Raw genomic sequence first — 21,760 nt, forward strand, 5'->3', positions numbered from 1 at the left:
TGGTTCACAGGCAGGGAAGTAGCACAGTATGAGCAAATGCAGCCTCAGGAGAAAGGCTTCTTTTCTCTTCTGAGTGCCCTTCTGGAAGTGACCCTAAGCCCATCCCCGGACTCAGTAGCTCTGGGAGTTGAAACCATCTCATGATCCCATGGGGCAGCCTGCTGTAGAATGCAGTGGACGCCAGAGAAAGCAGAAATGAAAGATGCAAAGGATCAGGGTCTTTTGTGATAACGCTGCATCACTGAATCAGCTGAAAACTATTGAGCTTCTGGTAGTTCAGTGAGCCAGTAAATTCCCTTTAGTGTTTAAGCTGGTTTGAATGGGGTTTTCCATTATCAGCAACCAGATACATCTTGAAAGATCTGTCACAAATTTTAAAAGGAAGGGAATGCTTGGTTTTGAGCTGAATTACACTTGAAAAAGCTAGCCGAGTGCTGAAAATAATACATTCAAACTTTAAATACTTTTTGCTCTCATATTTAGCAGCTACTACCTTACTAAGAACTGTTATCCGGTTGCAGGTTGTTTTGCAAGAAATGTGGCAAGCTGTGTCCATCATTTTATCTTGTAATTATGGTGGTGGGGGAGAGGGACTTCAATATCCTGTGATTGTTATTGCATTCTATACTATGGGAGTAATTAAGATGAACAAGAAAGATACTATTCAGCAAAGAAAACATACAGTAAAACAATGTATATAACAGCGCATTGGTTTTATTGATGGCAGAAGAAAAGATTCTCTTTCACTTGTAGAAGGTACTTGCTCTAGTTAACTTAATAATTTTTTCCCCATTCTTTGTGTGGGCTGGATTATTTCCCCTCTAAAATCTGCTTTTCCATTCTCCAATAATAATATTCATCATGGCTGCACCTTATTCTGAAGGAAAAGTAGGAAGTCTATCAACAGGTTTTGACCAGGATGTTTCAGTCAATGGCTCCTTTCTTCACAAAGACTCTATTGAAAAAGAGAGGAGAAAAGTGAGATTGGATCCTCAAATTGACTTTTCTGTACTCAAGATACACTTCTGCTGAAACATATGTACCTGTAAAATGCTTGTATAAATGTTAATAGATCCCACGTAGAATAAATTGCACACTGTTGTCTAATTTATAAGCATAATTTCTATAAATCAGAATATAAACAAAAAGCAAAATGAAAATAATTTTTCTTCCCGAAATTCTTAGAGTACATCTCTGTCACTGTGAGCCCCATTATCGCTGGCATGTCAATTTTGGGAATTTGGATTAACTCAATGGTATTTAACAGAGGATGACCTGGAAAAGATGCTCCTACCTGCTCCCAACATTTCCTGGCATGGCTCCAGTAGAAGTACTTTGGGGGGTGACCACAGACAGAGCTGAGAGAGAAGTGAGGAGAGAAGCCTGTGTGCCAGAGTCCTGTTCTAGCCACCTGCGGGAAAGTGCACTGGGCCAGCAATTGCACAGCGCCCCCACTGCATACCAGCAGCTCCTACCTCTTCCAAAGCAAATGGTCTTCTGACCAGAAAATGAAGAGCTTTGGGTACTGTTATCCTCACATGAAGCCAACCTATCCTGCGGGCACCAGAGGGTTCTGCAGCAGCTATCTTTATAGAAATAATTTCCTTGACCTTGATTTCAAATGTTTTACAAAGGGACGCTGGACCAGATTGTAAAAAAAAAAAAAAAAAAAAAGACATTAAAAAATGTATTTTTTTTTTAACCAGCTGAAAATGCTGTTAAAACCTGTATTTTAGAAAATAAAATCATGACATTTATGTAGTAGTCGATGCTTAGCTCTTGGCTTCAAGGTTTCTGGTTGATATGTGAAATTGTGAGGGCTGTTCTTTCATCAAACAAGAAACTAGAAATGAATCCTCAGAGGGACTCAACATTCATTAAACTGTTTTCCTTGTGGTGTCTTGACTTTGGTGGCCCTAGGGGGCTCCAGATTCTCCCCACACAGGTCATTTCTCTCTTTTCACAGCAGGATGTGGCACTCTAACCAGGCCTCGACTGACTACTGCAAGAGCTTCTTAGCTTCTTTCCCTCCTGGTGCTGTAATCCAATATCCAACAGCAATACTGCCTAAGCTTAAGTTTGATCATATTAGTCTAATTTGAAGTTCATTGCTACCAATATAGCTAAAGCTACACTCTTGTGTCACCACCAATACATATGCCGAACATCTGCTGAAGCTGTGAACTCTGCTTCTTCCCCTCTTTAAGCATTCCTTGGCCTTTAGAATGTCTTCAGGGGACTCTACTCCACCACGAAAATGAAGCTTCCAATTTATTTCTGAGACCTGCCCCTACTAATTGGTATCCAGTTTCCAGGACTCCAGTCGCATCAGAAACCTCTTCAAATGCATATAGTTTGGGCCAGTTTCATGGATTAAAGAACTATGTATATTTCTTCTATCCATATTGGCTCATATTTATGAGTTATCTGAGATGATTATGACAAGTCCAGGAACTAGAAGTTTGGAGTTTGGGCCCTCATTCCTCCATGGCTCAGATCTGACTTACCACCACTTTGTCCTAGACCTGGGCCCATTTCCCCACATTGCTCCTCAACACCTCCTTCTCTCACCCATCCTGGACTCCGAGGCATCTCCTGCTTTTGCTAGTAATTAATGTGCTTAGTACCAAGTAGAGTCCAGATTCCTCTCCACCTTGGGTGAAGTATATATGCACGTGCAAGGAGGTGGTGGTGGGATAAAGGGCTTGAAAGACAACTTTTTTAGGACAATCAAAGAATGTGTAAATTTCACACCAAAAACTTTATCAGAATATACTAATTTAATAAACATTTACTGAACAGGTGCTATGTGTCATTCATCATCTAGAAAAGTACCCAAAACATTATAAAAAAAAAGTATGACTATGAAATTAGGGTTTTTAAGTGAGAACAGAAAGTGCCTTCAGTGTTTCTTATACTGAATAATTTTAGATAACAAAACCTGAGAAAAATTCCAGCACATATTAGAATTCATACTTATATTTGCTGGGAAATCAAATGGCGGGCTACAATGTGTTATCTTTTTAAACACTTAAGTTAATTGAAACCAGGAATGAGGAAACAAAAAATCTTTCCTCTCAAGAATAACATATTTTCAAGAACAAAAGGTATAATTCTTATTATTGGTGAACCTCCCATTCAAAGGTAGTATATCAAAAAGAAAATTCTACTTCATAATCTTTCATGTTTAAATTAAAATTTAAAAATTACTAATTTTTTCAACCAAGAGCACATGTGTTTTGCTTATTTATTTTTCAGAGTAAATTAATTTTCTTATCAATGTCAGGAATCTAAAATCTCTGTCACACATTTCCCACATCAACAGTACAATTCAAAGCCAGCAAGCGATTTGACTTAGGGAACAGAGAAAACCACTGACATTGTGATGTTTCAGTTGATTGGAAGTAGCCTGCATCATAGTATTTGGTATTGACGAGCTACGGTTTCTGATTTACTTGAAGCAGTATGTTCTTTTTCAGAGGATATTTTCTGTGGAAGTCTAAACTGAAGAAGGGCTGAGAGGATGGGAGTTCCAGCCTTCTGGCTGCAGCCTTACCCACCCTCACGACTGCCTTTCTACTTCCAGCCCTGCCAGGCCCTATCCACCTTCTACCCTGCAGCCTGGGATATCGCTGAAAAGTCCTAGTCCTGCATCCACTGTTAGGCAACCTAGGGCAATCAGGGAGTTGAGAACCTTTGGCTTTATTTTAAAACATTGGTTTAACCAATTTAAAAGCCCTCAATAAGCTATGAGGGAATTTCCAGTTTTCCTTCACCTTAATTTTAAGCACCCTGAACTTATGTTCAAAGTGGATGTTCAATCTCACACAATGTAAAGTTGTGGAAGTCCTTACATATACTTGGAGTCTGCTCTGGTCAGTGCTTGCTACGGAAAAAAGCCCAACATCGTGAAGCAGTCCTTCTGTGATAGTTTGGACGGTAGGTTCCGGGTGTTTACTCAGTGGCCTTGTATTAAACACGAAGAAAGTCAGTGGTAAGACAAAGAAGATGCCACTCTGGCCCACTGGGGTAAATCAGAAGTCAGATAGCGTGGGACTTCCGCTCCAGGCAGACTACTTCATAAGGAGCTAATGACTAGAACATAGAAGAAAACATTCCTTCACTAAGATGACAGAGCTAATTTGTAACCAGTGAACGAGCTTTGGGAAAGCTGAAGGAGATCTACGACTTTGGAACAGCACTGCCTAGCACAAATATAATGTGGGACACATATGCGATTTTAAGTTTTCCATTAGTCACATTTAAAAAAGTACAAATAGGTGATGTGAATGTTAGTAACATATTTTATTTACTCTAATTTATCAGAAATAGTCTCATTTCAATATATAAACAATACAAATTATTGGTATTTTTTTCCTAAGTCTTTAAAATCTCATATGTATTTTTCATTTATAGCACATCTCAATTCAGACCAGCTGCATTTCAAGTGCTAAAAAGCCACAGCTGGTTTGAAAAATTGAGAAGGTCACTTAGCAGGGGGAAAAAACAATATGGATAACAGCCTTAGCAAAATGAAGAGCTGAAACGAGAAACTGAGAACAATTTCTTAAAAATTCTCAATGGTCTTGTTAGTGAGAAGAAGAAACTGAGAAAAAAGATACAGTTAAGTCTAAAATACTCTCATAGTCTTTTGAGTGATATGTAACAAAAGCTGTAATGGGAAAACTCTCAAAATATTCAAAAGTCCTAGCATAAATAAAAAAATAGAAATGTTACTAAAGATGACAAAAGTATTTCTTTCTTCTATTTCTCAACCTTCCTATTGAAGATGATTTCAGAGAGCAACTCCCTGAAACTTTAAGATGAAAGTTTCTGGATCAATAGCACAGGGCCCCCAAATCCCATCTCTATAAGCAATCACAATATCTTCACCCAATTTCTGAAGATACACTATGAAAACATTTCGTCTTTCTTAAAAAGGACTGAAATTAATTAAATAATAAAAAACTTAATTATTCAAGTTGGTGATTATCTGGTCCTTTGTTTCCTTTTATTTTCTTCCTGCTTTCAAACTTGATTGGCATCACCTCCAATAGAAGAAAGTAGGTATAGAGAAAAAAATAGGGTTAGGGGTAGCATTTGTGGGGAAAGTTTTGGTGGAAAAGTAGATTGTAGCCATGGTATAATCTTATATACTTCATAACTGAAAGGTTTGAAACATCAGTTTTTTCTATTATATTATTATGAATTATTAACATATTTACATATTCAACATAGATGCCATCTCCCAATGCCAATTTTACCTTCTCATATTAGTTCCGGGCCCGGGGAGGTTGGTAAAACTGCTGGGTGGGCCGAGTGGATCTTCTTGGCTGGCCATCACCTCCTCTACGGAACTCAAGCGTTTGGTCATAGGTGCCTTCTTCCTCCTATTTGTAAAGAGTCGTGAATTAAACATGTTCAGAATAGCTAAAGTTTCCTAAGTTAAATACTTTATGGTGCTGATTTTGATATGCCCTCTTAAGCTGCCCTGGGATTCACATCTGTCAACTTTTATAACAGAGGGAAGCAAGGGGAAGGAAAAAAAAAAAAAAAAAAGCAGGGACATTGTTAAAACTCTTTGGTTCTTGATAATAGAAGAATGAACTTGACAGTGGTAAGATTAGAATCAAATTTAATTCTAGAGGAGGAAACTATTTCCACATAATAGCATGATTATCTCACCAAATGACTTGACACAAGGGGGTGAAATCACAGAAAAGCAAGCATTATAATAAAAATTTTCCTGAATATTTGGGCTTCTTAGTATTTCTAGGTATTTGTCATGGAAAGGGATTTTGGTAAGATGGAAAAGGGGTTGAAGAGCCAGAGAACGTTCACCAGCTGTCTGTCCTCATCTGATGAAATCTCCAACATCGTTAAGAACCTTACATCTGGAGACAGGAAAAAATAATGGATTGGAATGAGGAGGAAATACAATTTACACATAAAGAAAGCTTCATGCAAGACATAGCAATGGCCACAGTAAGACACAAACCATTTTCTTCTCATTTTCTTTCTTACTGAGGGGATAGATCGATCAGCTCAAGGAATAGCATGAAAAATTAGGATAAGCAGATTAAGTAGCAGAAAGAATACAGTTAATTATAATATTTGAAAAGAACTTAGAAGCAACAGAAACGTAGCCAAAGCCACACTGGTTTCTTACTGAGTGCTGCCACCCTGTTATTTTAGTATTTTTTTTTAAATTAAAGCAGCTATGAACTATGTTCTCTTTTAAAGACAGGAAAAAAAAACAAACAAACAAACCCTGGCTCTCAGTTTTGTTTATGGAAAAAACAGCATCTATTTCAAAAGTAGGGTTTAAATTCCAACTGAATCAGCAGAGCACAATCATTTGCATGATTTTGGAAATGTATCCCACTTTTTTCTCCTCCTCCTCACATTATCTCTGAACCTTCTTTCCCAAAAGATTGCTTTCCTTTGACCCTATTAATACCATATGAAGTTATACAAGAGACTGAGTTCTATTCTTCAAATTTTACAACCCAACTACCGCAATTTTACCTGAGAGAAGCAGAAAGATGCTAAGATAATTTGATCAAATCCCATCATTCAGAAATGATATTTAATATGTGGCACGAACATAACTCTCATTATTAGGCATCCTCCATGGTATTCTTAAGAAAAAAAACCATTATTTTCATTTTATACAAAGGACACTGAAGCCCAGGAAAACTTTGTGACCTTGCCCTGATACTTGTAAGGTAAACCTGGGTTTTGATTCAGATGAAACTGCTTAAATCTTTACATCTCAGTCTGCATGTTGAAGAAATAAACCAACAGCCAAAAATTAGTGATCATCCTTAGGGGCCATCATCACCTAAATAAGAGAATGGAGAAATGTGACAATCTATCAACATCACTCAATAACTACATTTTAGAGAAAAACTTCCAGATTAGCTTTGCTTTCTCTACGCCCCTTTCATTAACAATCAGCCTCAAAATGGTTAGAAGTGTCAGGTATTATGTCTATAATTTAGTAAAGCAATTAAATGCAGGAAGAAAAATTTAAAAGTGTTCAGGAAAGTAGAGAATTATTTTTCATTATTCTGGTTGCTGTTCTGAATGATGATTGTCAAATATTATAGCTAAATTTGAAAAGGAGCGATTTAATTTTATAACATGACAACATTTGAAGCTCTGCATTTAACTGAGAAGAATGAAAATATATTTGCTACTGTAGTAGATGAAGTAATTATTTCAGGAATTTGAATTTTTTTCCTCCACACTCAGCTGCAGAACTGGCTAGAGGACATCTAAAAATCTATCCTTTATCAATAAAAAACACTGTTAAAGGTAGGAAACTACATTTGCTGAGGGAGGGAGCTGGACTTATATAATATGGCATTGGTATTTGAAAAGCGATCTCTACTGTGTTTAAAAGATTCACAGACTGTACTAGCCAGAGCCAATTAAATGGTTTTATAAAGATGACTGACCATGAGATTTCTTTCACATTATTTGATGTCTTCACAATCTTTTTATACAAAGTAGGAGAAAAAATAAAAATGATTCTGACAGCTTGGTTGGTTTTCAGTTATTGTCAAAGGCATGGCCTTGCTTTTTGAACTTTTAAATATTTCTCTTGCAGGATACTCGAGGGCAAAACTGGTCACCCATAGAAACTACTTCCTATAGTCCATAGCTAGTAATTGTTAGCACTGCATGAGTACCTCTTTCCATTTTATGTAATACATAGCTCAATATTAATGGACGAGTTTCTTTGGAGTCCTCTTTTGATGGCATTTACCTATTTTTTCCTTCTAACTATCTTCTTCCTTTAGGTATCGCTACTCTGTAACAGATTTAAAATTTTTAAAAATTTAAAAATCTTATAGTTCACAAACATTTTTAAAAATCTTGAAAATTAAAAAAAAGAAAAATAACAACATTCTGTTATTATTCTCAAACATTCTGTTTGAGCTGGCATAGTCCTGGAAGGCCATACAGACTGTCCATCCCCATCGATCTGAAAATGAGGAATCTCTAAAGCCTGAGGGTGAACTCATTTTCCCATATCACAGGGCTTATTCAAGGAAGAGTCCAGACTGGGGTCATTTTGTTGTTTCTGGCTCTCAGGCAAGATACTTTAAAAAACTTGTGATACCTTTCATAAAATGAAACTGACCAATGTCATCTTCATCCAACCTTTGAGATTCAGAACTATTTTATTGGGACTCAGACTTTTGACCACCTAAACCCGGTTTAAAAACACGAAATAACTAAAATTTGAGTATCTATGTGCCCTCTTTTCATACCAATATTTACTAATTTATTGTTCCTTTTAATGAGAAGATACGAAATGCAATAATCATTGTGATATTAGGCATGAATGAAATATTTTGAAGAAAACAGAAGAGTCGCAGCACCAATGCATAAAGGAGATGTACAACTTCATTTATAAAACATGTTCAACAGGTCACAACATTGTTTTGTGAATCACCTTCAGTGTATACTACATCTGGAGTGAGAACACAGACAAATACATACTCCCTCATTTATAAGTGAGCTGTGGTACGAAAGCTCATTGCAAGTCAGTCACTTGGAACCTGGAACCCATCTCAGTAAAAGGTACGTAACATTAAATAGCAGTTGGGTTTTCTCATATTTCAAGGTGAAGTGCAACTAAGTGTACAAACCAGTATTTGAGGGAATGTGCTAGGTCAGCGGTTCTCAACTGGGAGTGATTTTTTCCCCCATTGCCTGGTGACATCTTTGGCGGCCACATCTGAGGCGTGCTATTGGCATCTAGAGGGTCTAGAGATATTTTTGGTTCTTACAAACTGAGGGGCTAGGATGTGGGGGAGCTGTTACTACATCTAAGGTGTGGAGACCAGGGGTGGAGGCCAATGATGTTGCTAAGCATCAAAAAAGCCCACACAACAAAAAAATCACTGAGTCTTAATGCCAACAGTGCCCAAGTGAGAAACCCTGGTAGGCCAATGAAGGAGGAAGAAACTTCCTACTCGTAAGTGACAGGGCAGCCTGGAAAATAATTCTGAAATTCAGGAAGTTTGGGTTTGCTACCCTTCCACTTTTTCTTTTGGAACTTTTCTTCTGCCTCTGTCTCTAAAGCCTGAACTCTGACCCAAATTCTCTATGGAATTTTTTGGGGAGGGAGGACTCTATTTGCCCATAATGTTACATTTTCCTCTGTTCCAGTGACACATTCATATTATCTTGCCTTAAATTGCTTCAGCATTTTCCCATGGCTATAACTCTGTGAGGAGACAATCAGAGATTATTTGGTTGGTGAGAGTGGGGAGAAGGGATGGCCATTCTCTTCATTAAAAAAAAAAAAGAAAAAAAACTAGAAAAACTTATTAATACTGTCATGTGTCCTTTAATAGCTATTTTGTGTGCAACTTAAGAATGTTTCTTCTAGTCAGTCCCTTCTAACAGAATTTGTGTAGTAGTTACAAAAACATAATCCAGTATATGAACTGCATTCTGTGTGATCTCAACAATAAGCCTTGAAATTTAGGATATTCTGAATAATGAAATACTCATGAGTAGATATCTCCTTCAGTGATTCACATATGAGCTACTTACTCTGTGAATTTCCAGGCCACCTTTTATCTGCCTCAGGAGCTAGTGTAGTTAGTTTATAGAAATACAAACTGATTTTAATATAAAAGCTAAGCAAAAGTTAAAGACAACCTTGCTTTCCCAAAACATCATGTAATAAAGGCGAAACTATGCGGATAATAAAAAGATTAGTGGTTGCCCAGGGTTAGGGGGAACGGAGAGATGAACAGGGAGAGCACAGGCAGTAAAACCATTCTGTTATGATACTACTATGGTAGATAGGTGTTATATATATATATATATATATATATATATAACATATATATAATATATAATATATATATATTATTTTTTAAGATTTTATTTATTTATTTGACAGAGATCACAAGTAGGCAGAGAGGCAGGCAGAGAGAGAGAGGAGGAAGCAGTCTCCCTGCTGAACAGATGTAGAGCCCGATCCCAGGGCTCTGGGATCATGACCTGAGCTGAAGGCAGAGCCTTCACTGAGCCCACTGAGCCACCCAGGCGCCCCGATAGGTGTTATGTTATACATTTGTCCAAACTCACTGAATCTTAATGTACACTATGGACCCTGAGCAATAATGTGTCAGTGTATATTTATCAGTTACTATAAAAGCACTGCCCTGGTGGGGGATACTGATAATGTGGGAAGCTGGGGCGGGGGGCAGTGCGGGGAGCATAGGAAAAGTCTCTGTACCCTCTGTTCAGAGGTACTGCTCTTAAAAAAACAAAGCCCATTAAAAAAATAGACTGTAAATCAGGCCATGTCAGTGGGATACTTTGTGCCTCGTATAGTGCTGATGATATAGTAGGTCCTTAATATTTGATGAAATATATCTTGACCTGCCTTCTTAAAATGACACATTTTCAATCCATTCAGATTCTTCCTGTGGTTATCAGCAACTAGAACACGACAATTAAATTCCTTTCATCCTTGGGATGCCAAGAGAATTAATTAATGTGTGAAAATCACTTTGAAGTTTACTGAGCTTTCTGAATTGGTTCTAGGTTGTGCTTAATTTTGATTATACCTTGGATATTCATAACATTTCCTCTTCGTCTCCACTGAAAAACTCTGACCTTTGATTTTATGTCTCAGTCCAAACACTGAAATAAGGTATCTCTGCCCCATTCAAAAACAAAAAAAGAAAAAAAAAATCATGTAATGGACCCAGAAAGTAGAACTTAAAATATTTTTAAGTAATCTGTTTTAGATCAATTATACTAATATTCTACTATATCAGAGTAACTTAAAATTGAAAGTAAAAGCTGGATCAGCTTCTGTTTTCTGTGAAGGTTACAGGTAACACCTGAGCCCACAAGAATCATGTATTCTGACCAACGCTGAACTTTAGTTTACCAATTATTCTCATTTAAGAAATATGTTCCAAGTGAATATTTATAGCTCTATCACAAAATAAACCAGGCTTGTGGTAGTCTAGAACCACAAACTATAAAACTGGAAGTTTCTGTAGAGAAAGGTAATCCAAATAACTAAGAAACGATTATTTGTTCAAGTAAGTAGTACCATAACCTGAGGGAGAACACAGGTCTTCTGATGCATAGTCCTGTTTGCCCTTCACTCTGCTCCCAGGTCAAGAGGGTGAGGAATACAGTTACAGCGAATTTCAGAGTTGGAAGGGGAAATTGGAGATAATCTGAGCAGATTAAATTAAAAAAAATTATTATTATTATTTGTATTTTGGGTAAATGTGACACTCTTCTTTCAAATGAGATTTTACATGGAATTTCAAAATAAAGTAGGTGGGCCGAGGTTAAGTGAGTGTATGCATGCAGGATCGCCTTGGTTTTCCCTTCCTCAGTCCCTCCAGGCTCTGTAACCCCCTAAGGGACAAAAATTAAAACCTCACCTACTTCAGCCTCTACTGTACTCTAGCAACTAGCTGGGTTGACTAACCTGAGTGATGGAAGAAACCGAGGTGGTGAGAGAATAGGAACCGAAACGTAGGCCTCTAACTCTGAGCGCAGAGCCTTTTCACCTTTGCCTTCCACCACAGAGAAAACCTAAACCCTTCTTTCCACTTCTATGAACTAAATGTCTTATCTGATATTAAAAACATACCTAAGTGTGGGGGTGGGGTGGGGGAGAGGGAATGCAGGTTTTATTAACATATGAGAAAGTCATTACATATAACCAAAATAAGTAAATTTTATAATACTTATTTCTTTGTTTTTGAAACTTTGAGTAAAATAAGATACCATTTGAGAATAAAATATAATGAGGAATTATAGTATCCCCTTCAGAGCAGATCTAAGATCATCTCTTTAACATGTACCATGTCCAGGAATATTTTATTTAAACCACATATTTTACAGCAGAAAAGAAAAACACTGATTCTGGATGACCCCCCCCCCCCAAAAAAAATCTGATTCAAAATCTAATTACTAAACAACCATTACAAAATGCATGGCTGATAGAACACAATGTTTTTGTTCCTGTATCATGCAGGATTTCATAACTGTGAGACATTTCACTGTGGTTCTGATCTTCTCCTTTCAGAGAAGACTACATTTTCTAGAGTTACATAAAAATTTAAACTGTTAACGATTCTATAAGACATTAGGAAATCAATACCTAGTTCAAAGATTCTACTCTAAGCTCTGTGAACAAATACACAATACTTTGCATCACAGTCCTTTCTCTAATATCATTAAGACTAACTACCCTTTAACACAGAGTAAACAAGGTATTTTTGGCAGCTTAGGCACCCAAGGAAATTGAACTAAACTTCAAAAGGCTGCATCCATACTTTAACTATGAAAATATAATATGAAAAAGAGGCTAGTAATCATGTTACCCTTATTAAACTGCAAATGATAAAAGTATACTCTTTCATTCAAAAACACACCTGAGTTTACCTAAAACTTGGAACAGAGAAAAAGGGAATGAATCTTTATTCCACTATGTGTCTGACATTTTGCATTATATCTCATTTAATCCTTCCAACAATGCTTTGAATTACTTCAGCTCACCATTCTACAGATGAAGAAAAGAAGGCTCAGGATAATTTACCCAAAGTTATGTAAGTGGCCATGCCTGAATAAGACCCCTGGGCTATCTACTCCAAAATCTAATCCTATATTCTGATCTATATCTAATCTAATTCTGATAGCTAGCTCAAGAACATTTTCAAGTAAATGGATGGCGTCTGCCCTGAGGCCTCTGTCCTAGCATAAACATCGTTAATTGGTCATAATCTTTGTTGAAATACTAAGTCCAAAGAATGAATATATGTTTTCTGAAAACATACACCTCTTTAAAACTCATTGACTATTTCAGCTGAAGGTTAAACAGATTCCAAAAGCTTGCCTAGAAATCAAGGCAGAGAGAGTATCCTGCTCCCAAATATGCCAATCTACAAGATTTCCTTGAGATACACTTCATGACATCGGTATTTGAAATTCTGGTCTCTTCAGTCAGATCTAAGTCTGAGTTTAGACTCTATCACTTCTAAGCATATTGCTCAACTTCTCTTGGTCCCAGTTTTCTGACACAGAAAAAAGTAATGAACTCAGAGGTTTACATGGGGAGCTGTAGGAGGTAATACCTATAAAAGGTTTACGAAATAAGCCTTCTATGTTGTCTACTATTCTGAAATAAAGAACCCTTTGACAATATAATATAGATGCCCACTTCAATCAAACTATCTAGACCCATAGACTGTTAAAATTCAGGAAGTTTGTTGCTAAAGTATTCCTCAAATTGCTTTGGGCAGATAAGGAAAGTGGAAAAGCAACTGGAAAAAATGAAAGAGCCAATGCAAGGATTCTTGTACCTGCTCTCTGTTTATTTCTAAGGAAATTAAAAAAAAAACAAACTATCTATACACTAAAACTAATAATTTAATATTCTAAAACACTCTATTGTTACCATTGGTTTTGCTTCTTTGAAAGGAGGTCTTTTTTTTTTTTTAAGATTTTATTTATCTATTTGACAGAGAGAGATATCACAAGTAGGCAGAGAGGGGGGGGCGGGGAAGCAGGCTCCCCACTGAGCAGAGATCCCAATGCAGAGCTCAATCCCAGGACCCTGAGATCATGACCAGAGCCAAAGGCAGAGGCTTAACCCACTGAGCCACCCCGGCACCCCTCTTTTTTTTTTTTTTTAAATTACAGATAGGGCAGATAGAACAAAAAAGGGGGGAGGAAATTAGCAAAGAAGCATTCTTTTTTTTTTTTAATTTTTTATCTTTTTATAAACATATATTTTTATCCCCAGGGGTACAGGGCAAAGAAGCATTCTTGAAATCAATCAAAAGTTATAGATACTATTTGCATAAAATCTGAATATTTTAAGAGGAAGCAAAAAATAAGTTAACATGATCAACCTCTTTGAATATCCTGCCTTTTTAGATCATACCCTTGGAATTTTGGTAAATGCTATAAAAAGGAACCAGTTAGAAACACTGCTTAAAAAGTGGAAGTACAGCAATGATGATTAATAATAGAAAATGCCTATCTATGTTGCTACGTTTTCAGGTCAATGCGTACAAATTATCTTCGCAAAAACAACTGCTTTCTTAAATATGCTAACTGAACAAATGTATTTTAGAATATTTTATGGTTAAGACATATGAGCATTAATCACAACTGGTTATCATTTCACTCTCATAATTTATATAATTTCTACATCTTAAATGGGCAGGCTAACACAATTTAAGATAGGTTAACTCACTCTTTGTCTGAAAGTAATAATTACTGCACCATCATGCCAAACTACTTCTTTCTCTAAAAGTCAGCCCAGTGGATATTATAACTGACCACCTGAGAGTGGTTACAGTATGCTACAGTGACCTGCAATACAGATTTAAGAAACAGAGATAGAAAAAACAAAACAAAACAAAACAAAACAAAACAAACCTTTCATGTCAAATTGATGAAATACAGACCAGATCTTTGCCATTAAAAAGTGCTGAGGGCTGGAGCGGGGATGGGACACGTGATTTGACATGCTTTTTATTACTGTAAGAAAGGAACTGTCATGCCTAACAACACAGAAATAAAACCACTGCTGATGTTTTCACCCACTTAGTGAAAGTAAAGAAACGTAAGATTAATAGGAAAAGAATTAAACATTTAAATCTTAAAGCAGATAGCACCCAATGTGACGAACATCATTCTCCATTTAAATTCCATTCACACCTAAAAATCCACACTAACAAAGTCTGCATAATGAACTAAAAATATTTCTCTTTAGTGAAACATAATGATAACAGATGTTTAGAAACCCTTATCAATTAACAGGCTAGTTAGCAAAGCCACAGTTTTAGAAATGTGAAGTAGCCCAGGAGCCAGTGATCTGGTGTCCACGGTTCAAGATCCACCCACCACCTTCAGAGAACTCTGGTGAGAGGAACTCAGGCTTCCTCAGGCAGTCAACTCCACTGCTCTGTGTCCTGTACAACAAAGGACAAATCTGCATTTCTACCTACATTTTCTCACTGAGCCTGTTTCCTTTCCCATATGAAAGACTAAAAGCCATTTTAGAACAAGTATTAGTTTTCTATTCTCTAGAATTAAAAGACTCAACTCTTGGAATCACTTGTCAAATACCATTATTTCCAGAATCACCCATCATCCTGATCATCTTTTCCTTTATGCATTTTAATATTTACTCTTCTATGTAACCTAGTTTTCAGAATAACATTCCAAGTAGGGTCTGCTTGGAACATAATACTATTATTTCCCGTGATGAGCAAACTCTGTATAATCTGAAAGTGTAATCTAACCTTGTTTTAATGTTTTTAGCAGCTGCCCAATCACTTCTTGTTCGTATTGAGCTTGTCATCAAGTAAAATCCCTACAACCTGCTCCTCGGTCTGTGTCATTCTGTATTTGAAAATAATTGTTTTCCCAATCTAAATCTAAATCTTAAACTTAACCACAGTTGAAACCCATATACTAATGAAAGATATATTATTTTGGCACAGTATTACCATTGGTTTATTCTGAATAACTATAACATTTAAGTCAGTTTTTGGACAAGTTATTTTGATTTTTTTTCCCATAGTGAAAATTAGAGAACTACCATCTAAAAGGGTAGCACCTAAATAGATGACTAAAATGTCATTTAATCTTGAAACCAGATTCCAGGGAAATTTAGAAGATGAAAAGAGTCTTGGTGTGAGATTAAACTCTCCTAGCAAGAGAATAGTAGGTTAAAGGAGTAGGTTGATTTTTCTCTGCCCTATGGAAAATGCTGTTTAGCCTCTTGAGAAATATGAGCTGATACTTGTACCACATACATCTTCATTTCTTAATTTAAAATTTTCTAAATTCATAAGAATTAAGATTGAGTGAACTAAATGTTTGAAAGATACCTTAATTCAATTGGTATATCACACACTGAGCACAAACTTACTACAATGCTGAATATTTTTATATACTACTTCATTAATCTCACACAAAAATCTCAAGTAGTTTGGTATCATTTATCTTCATTTACAGGTAAAACGCAGGATCACATGCTATGGTGTTAATAGGTTGAAACTTGAATATCAGCTCTGCAACCTACTAACTCAATGATTTTAGGCAAGTTACTTTATGACTCTGAAACTATAATTGTTGTTTTGCTTGTGTGTAAAATGGGAATACTAATAATTATTTCATAGGTTTCTGTGTAGATACTAAATCGATTAATGCAGGTCAAGAGTTATACAATGTGCCTGGTGGGTAAGTGTTCTAATTATAATCAGGTTCTAAAAAGAAGGACTCTAATTTTCATATTCTCAACCATTTATTCCCTTTACCTCAAAGTGTTAGTAGAGAAATAAAATATCATCTTGCTGTTATAGAAATATAAATTACTCCCCGTATGCTTAAATTTATGGATTTCTTTTCCTCATGTTGAGATTTCAAAATGTTCAGTATATCAAGAGTTAGCTTATTCTATAAAAAAAAAATTCTCTTTCCAAGTTTAGGAGACCTTCTCAATCATTTTTGACGGTTAGATGGTTAAGAGAAAGGAATCACAAAGATTTTCTCCAAGAATAATAAGGGAGAGAAACTCATCTCTGTCAACTTAGGTAAAGGAAAATTATACAGTGTATGTGACCTGATCTAATTAAGTCTAATTAAGGCCATTAAATATATTATATTTTCCTATAATAATTTCTAGATATTCAACACAGGCTAGAGAAACTGATAACGAATGCTTGAGAGTAATTTGCTCATCATCTTATACAAAGGGAGAACACATTAAATATTTATTCCCTGTTAAATATGTGTTTTGTTCTTGTTGTTAAAGAGGAAGCTATTTCTCCTTGTCCATAGAGCGACAGTGGAACAATGACAACAAGGACAAGTTAGGAAGTATTACAGAGTCGGGAGATTTTCTTAGGTTTTTCAAACACTGAATATGTACTTTTCTGAAAAGTATTACGGTAAAACAATCAACTTTTTAAAAAATTCTAAATTCACCCAGATTATTTAAAGTGTAACTACTTTATGCAACTTAAAACTCCTTCCCTCTTCTCTCCCCAACCCAACCCCACACATAATGTATTAAAATAAAAAGTAAGGCAAGCAGATCCTACTGGACTAGAAGAAAAAGGACAGGAGACAATCAATGATGATGTCCTTATTGTACAGGACTTTGTAAAACTGAGGATTACTAATTAAGTCTTAGTGAAAAATCAGTAAGACTAGGAAAGTTTACATATTCTTAATAGTTTATAAACTCTGAAAGTAGAAAGTGTATGATGATAGTCAAAGTCTACCTTCATTATCTATGAATAAGGATGTGACAGTCTTTTAAAAGCTGAATTGAAATGAGGAGAAAAGCCTGTCCAGGGTTAAACACTAATTTATGCAATCCCTGGTTTCGACAAGAATCCTGTCAATGTCAAGCAGCAGGTACACTGACAGCAGGATGGGCTGAACAGCTTTGTGTCAGAACTAGGACGGAAGGCACCAGTTTATGAAGGCTGTTACAAACACAGGACTTCAAAAGTGTGAAGAAAAATGATTTCGCCTGAAGAAAACGATGGGAATTTTTATAACTTTGCAGGCAATACTATTAGCTTAAAGGAACACAGTTCTTTCATTTTGTGGGAAAAACTAGTATACTTTAAAAAAAGATTTATGGATTTTTATTTTAGGCCTGCATTTTAAGAATCCTAATATAGAAATCCATTATACGAGTAACATACACTGTAATTGAAAAGAAAATTTTTAAATGAAATATAAGAGAGAGAAAAAGAGTTAACTCAAAGAAAAAGTTGGTGCAAAGAAGCAGTTTGGGTTTCCTTCCAAGAGAGAGAATTTGGGATGCATGCCCAACTCTTGGTTTGAAAGTTCCAATCAGCAGCTGCTGGTGGCAATCCAGGGTCAGCAAACATCACTTTGAAAAGATGGACAATAAGGGAAGCTGCTCTTACCAAAGTCTTGAAAGAAAACTAAAGAAGTGGAATCAACATTAATTAAGAATCTATGTGCCAGGCATTTCAATTATTCAATGACTGAATAAAATGTTTATTGAGCAGCTACTATGAACTTCTCAGCAACTCTATAAAATTGCATATTTTTATGGCTATTTTTCAGAGGAGGAGAAAAAAGTGAGGTTAAAAAAGAATTATATGTCTTGTCCAGGTTATGTTTCTCTTTCCACACATCCCAGTGGATGCTGAAGGAGAGAATTAGATTGATCATGGGAAACTCTTGGAGGCTTATAGAAATAGATCCAGATCAAGTGTTTTCCACCTCACTTGCATTTTAAACACATCATGAAATTTATAAAGTAGGTATAATAACATTTAGGTGCTACCTTTCTTGCTGTAGAATAAATTATCCATAATGCTAGCTACTCTGCAGGGCTCAATTGAGGGAACAAACGGCCCTGAGATGGCTATACTCTCCGTAAACAGCTACTATACTTTAAATGAATTAATATAAGTAAAGAGCTTAGAATAACATCTGCTGCAAAATTAAGTGTTCAATAAAGTGCACTATTATTGCTACTTCACAAATGTAAAGCTCTATTCTTTATAATGTCACATAAAAACAAAGTTTTTTTTCCCACTGGTTTGAGTCAAGCGATTTGATTGTTATTATCCTAGTGAATTACAGAGGTTGAAAACCTAACACCCAATGCTAAATGAGCCTTTAGGTGGCACTTTACATTTCCAAAGTGATTTTTAAGTTATTGGTATTAATAACCAATGTGAGATAAAAGAGAGGCTAAGAAATCTGGTCAATTAGCAATATGTTCATTTTTCTTCCAACGAAGACAGAACCCAGAGGCAATCATCTTTACTGGGGCAAATCTTACTAGCTTACCAAATATAGTAATTGTCTTTACAAAATTCATCCAAGTTAATGTTCCCCATCTTGGTATCTATGGACAAGGAGCATTAACTCCCCAGAGAACATGACTCCTAAGAAGGAAAGTATAATAAAGCAGTAAAATGTACCAATACAAACTATTACCTGTTCCAAGATATTTATCCTCAGAAGCTTAGGTGAACACAAATCATTCTGTTGTATACTTGACCGTCAATGGTCAGACCGTTACTCTGGTCTTTACCTAAGACCTTAGAGCTATAATATATTTTAAACAAGGGATATTCTTTAATTTCATAATTTGATAAACTTCACAATATTGTTATGTTTCTCTGAGTGTTATCACATTCAACAACACAAACTTTGACACTATTTTTTTTTTTTTTTTTTTCTTTCAAGATTTTATTTAAATGCAAGATAGTTCACATATAGTGTAGTATTAGTTTTGGGGATAGAATTTAGTGATTCAGCAGTTGCATATAACACCCAGGCTCATTACATTACGTGCCCTCCTTAATGCCCATCACCCAGTTACCCCATCCCCCCACACAACTCCCCTCCAACAACCCTGTTTGTTCCCTATATTTGAGGCTCTCATGATTTGCCCCCCTCGAGACACTATTTTTCTAAGTGCTCTCTGGAATCTGGGAGAGTCTATATATTGTTCAGGCTCTTTTTAAAAACTTCATCAATAGTGTGGTGTGGCATGTCAATGATGAGCCATCCCCTTCAATGCCAGAAAAAGAATATTCCATGGTAGTTGATAAGTTGACTCTATAATCATGAAGAGCATATGTTCTTAACAGGATTACCTAGTTTCTTATTTAGATTTTGTTTTATATTTTCATAGCTAGTAGGGGACAATTCTTTATAAGTGTCATGCAAAAATTATGAAGAGCATTAAAAAAAAGTCCTCATTTAAAACTGTGTTGGTGGTAGGAAAATCTCTCTCCATGAATAGGTCTCAGGAATAGATGGATAGATCACAGATAAATGAGGTCTCATGAGATTAAATGGTTTTTTTTCTTTTATGTTCTACCTTATTTTGTTCTCTAAATGAAAAATTTAGAACTATCACAGCTTTTTAAACACTGACATCTTTCATGTGTTTCCATGTGTACACACACACATACACACACATACACATCTTAGAATGTTCAAGTACCTACTTAACATTTTTATCTATTTTAATACATTACTACCTGGCATGAAGATGAGTTCAAGAAGCCTGAAACCTTGGTAATAGTCCTAGGATTATATTAATGTTAACGGTTTATGCATAAATGCCCACCTTCCCAGAGCATTTTCCAATACTGAATTTCGCTGAAGTCGTAGAGCAATAATATAGTCATTATGTTTATGCAGACTTTCAAATATCAGATTCCTAGTGAGGACCTCTACCGAAAACTGGCTAGGGGTTAACTATTAGCTTCTGCTTAATAAACATGGAAAGTTCTCATTTGTATATCCATTTAAACTTCTCTAGTAGCTACTAAAAGACTAGAAACTGAGAGTGAACTGTCATAGTATGCTTTACACATGATTTTTACTAAGGGTTAAACTTTTTGCTGTAAAAATACATCTTGATCAACTCCCTCTGCCATGTTCCTGGGCAGTTTCTAAATATTTATTTCATTCTTCAAAATTCCTTTCCAATTCTTGACCTCATTATTTTCAACTGATAACCTGCTTTTACTTCACAGAGAAGAGAGCTCATTAGAATTATCCAGCTTCCTTCTCTGAAACCCAACAATTTAACCTCACCACATCTATACTTACTTCTCTCTCCTCCTCTCCCTAGTGTTCCTCAAATACCCAAAGTCACATGTGAGTGTGCCCCACTTTCTTATCATGGCCTGGGTTTTGAAAAAATCTTTACTCCTATTATTACAACCTCTCCTTCTCTCTTTGCTTTGCTGTGCCTTTGATGTAAACAGGCTTGGGTTTTTACCCTGAGTTCTTTTACTCTTTATTCTCATCCTCTATGCTTTTCTTCACAACCAAGATCTTAAAAGTAGCCTACACGTCATTTCCTTATTTCCCACTCATTCTCAAAAAGCCGTAAGTTGCGATACACATGCATCATTCCACTGGAAATGCATTCTACAGCTACCAGTCACCTACTGATAGCCAAATCCAACAGGTCCTTTCCCGTTCTTCTCTTTCCTGATGTTTCCAGCACTAGATATTATGTATTCAGAACCCATTCCTGCTGTCCTCCTGGCTACACTTTCTCAGTGTCCCTTCCCATGGCTTAACTATGAAATTCCCCAGGAGTCTGACCCCAGTCCTTGTCTTTCTCTTTTTGCACATTTTCTCTAGGCAATCTCACCCATACTCTTTATTTTCGCCTAAATTCTGATGACTCCCAGGGTCCTCACCTCTTGCCTTAACTATTGTAATAAATAACTAGTCTCCACACTCTCTGCTTTCACTGAAACCCATTTTCTAGACTAGGGCAATAATCTCTCTCTAATATTTTATTTATTTGAGAGAGAGAGAGAGAGCGGTGGGTGGGCGGTGGGGAAGGAGAGGGAGAGGGAGAAGCAGATTCTCCATTGAGCAGGGAGCCCGATGTGATTGCGGGGCTCGATCCTAGAACCCTGAGATCATGACCTGAGCTGAAGGCAGATGCTTAATTGACTGAGCCACCCAGGTGCCCCAGGGCAATAATCTCTTACAGCAAAGATCACATTATGACACTCTCCGCTCACACTCTTTCAGCAGTCCCTATTCTGAGGGTAAAATTCCAGCTTCTTACCATAACCCACCTTCCTCTTCACTTTGGCCCCACGTGCCTTTTCAGCCTCATCTACTGACATTAATACATAGACCTGTTCTGTGGCCAATGTACCTTGCTCTACTGTGCCCTCTAGAATTTCCTGAC

General features: G+C 36.4%; 1 protein-coding gene across 5 annotated transcripts in view; it reads right to left on the minus strand.

Annotated features, from left to right (window-relative positions):
- Positions 1-694: 694 nt before the first annotated feature.
- TDRD3 (tudor domain containing 3) overlaps positions 695-21,760 on the minus strand; it is a 164,663-nt gene continuing 143,597 nt past the window's right edge. For 3 of the 5 annotated variants that reach the window (XM_045076601.1, XM_045076598.1, XM_045076602.1), the window contains 2 exons: positions 5,265-5,390; positions 695-958 (listed from right to left, as the gene is read on the minus strand). In XM_045076601.1, coding sequence (XP_044932536.1) covers positions 5,274-5,390 — 117 coding nt within the window. In that variant the 3' untranslated portion in view covers positions 695-958; positions 5,265-5,273. The remainder of the gene's footprint in view (positions 959-5,264; positions 5,391-21,760) is intronic. The other 2 variants (XM_045076600.1, XM_045076599.1) reach the window with 1 other exon arrangement.

The sequence above is a fragment of the Mustela putorius genome, unplaced genomic scaffold, assembly GCF_011764305.1.
Source record: "Mustela putorius furo isolate JIRA1106 unplaced genomic scaffold, ASM1176430v1.1 tig00000179_pilon_pilon_pilon, whole genome shotgun sequence".
NCBI classification, from domain to species: Eukaryota; Metazoa; Chordata; class Mammalia; order Carnivora; family Mustelidae; genus Mustela; species Mustela putorius.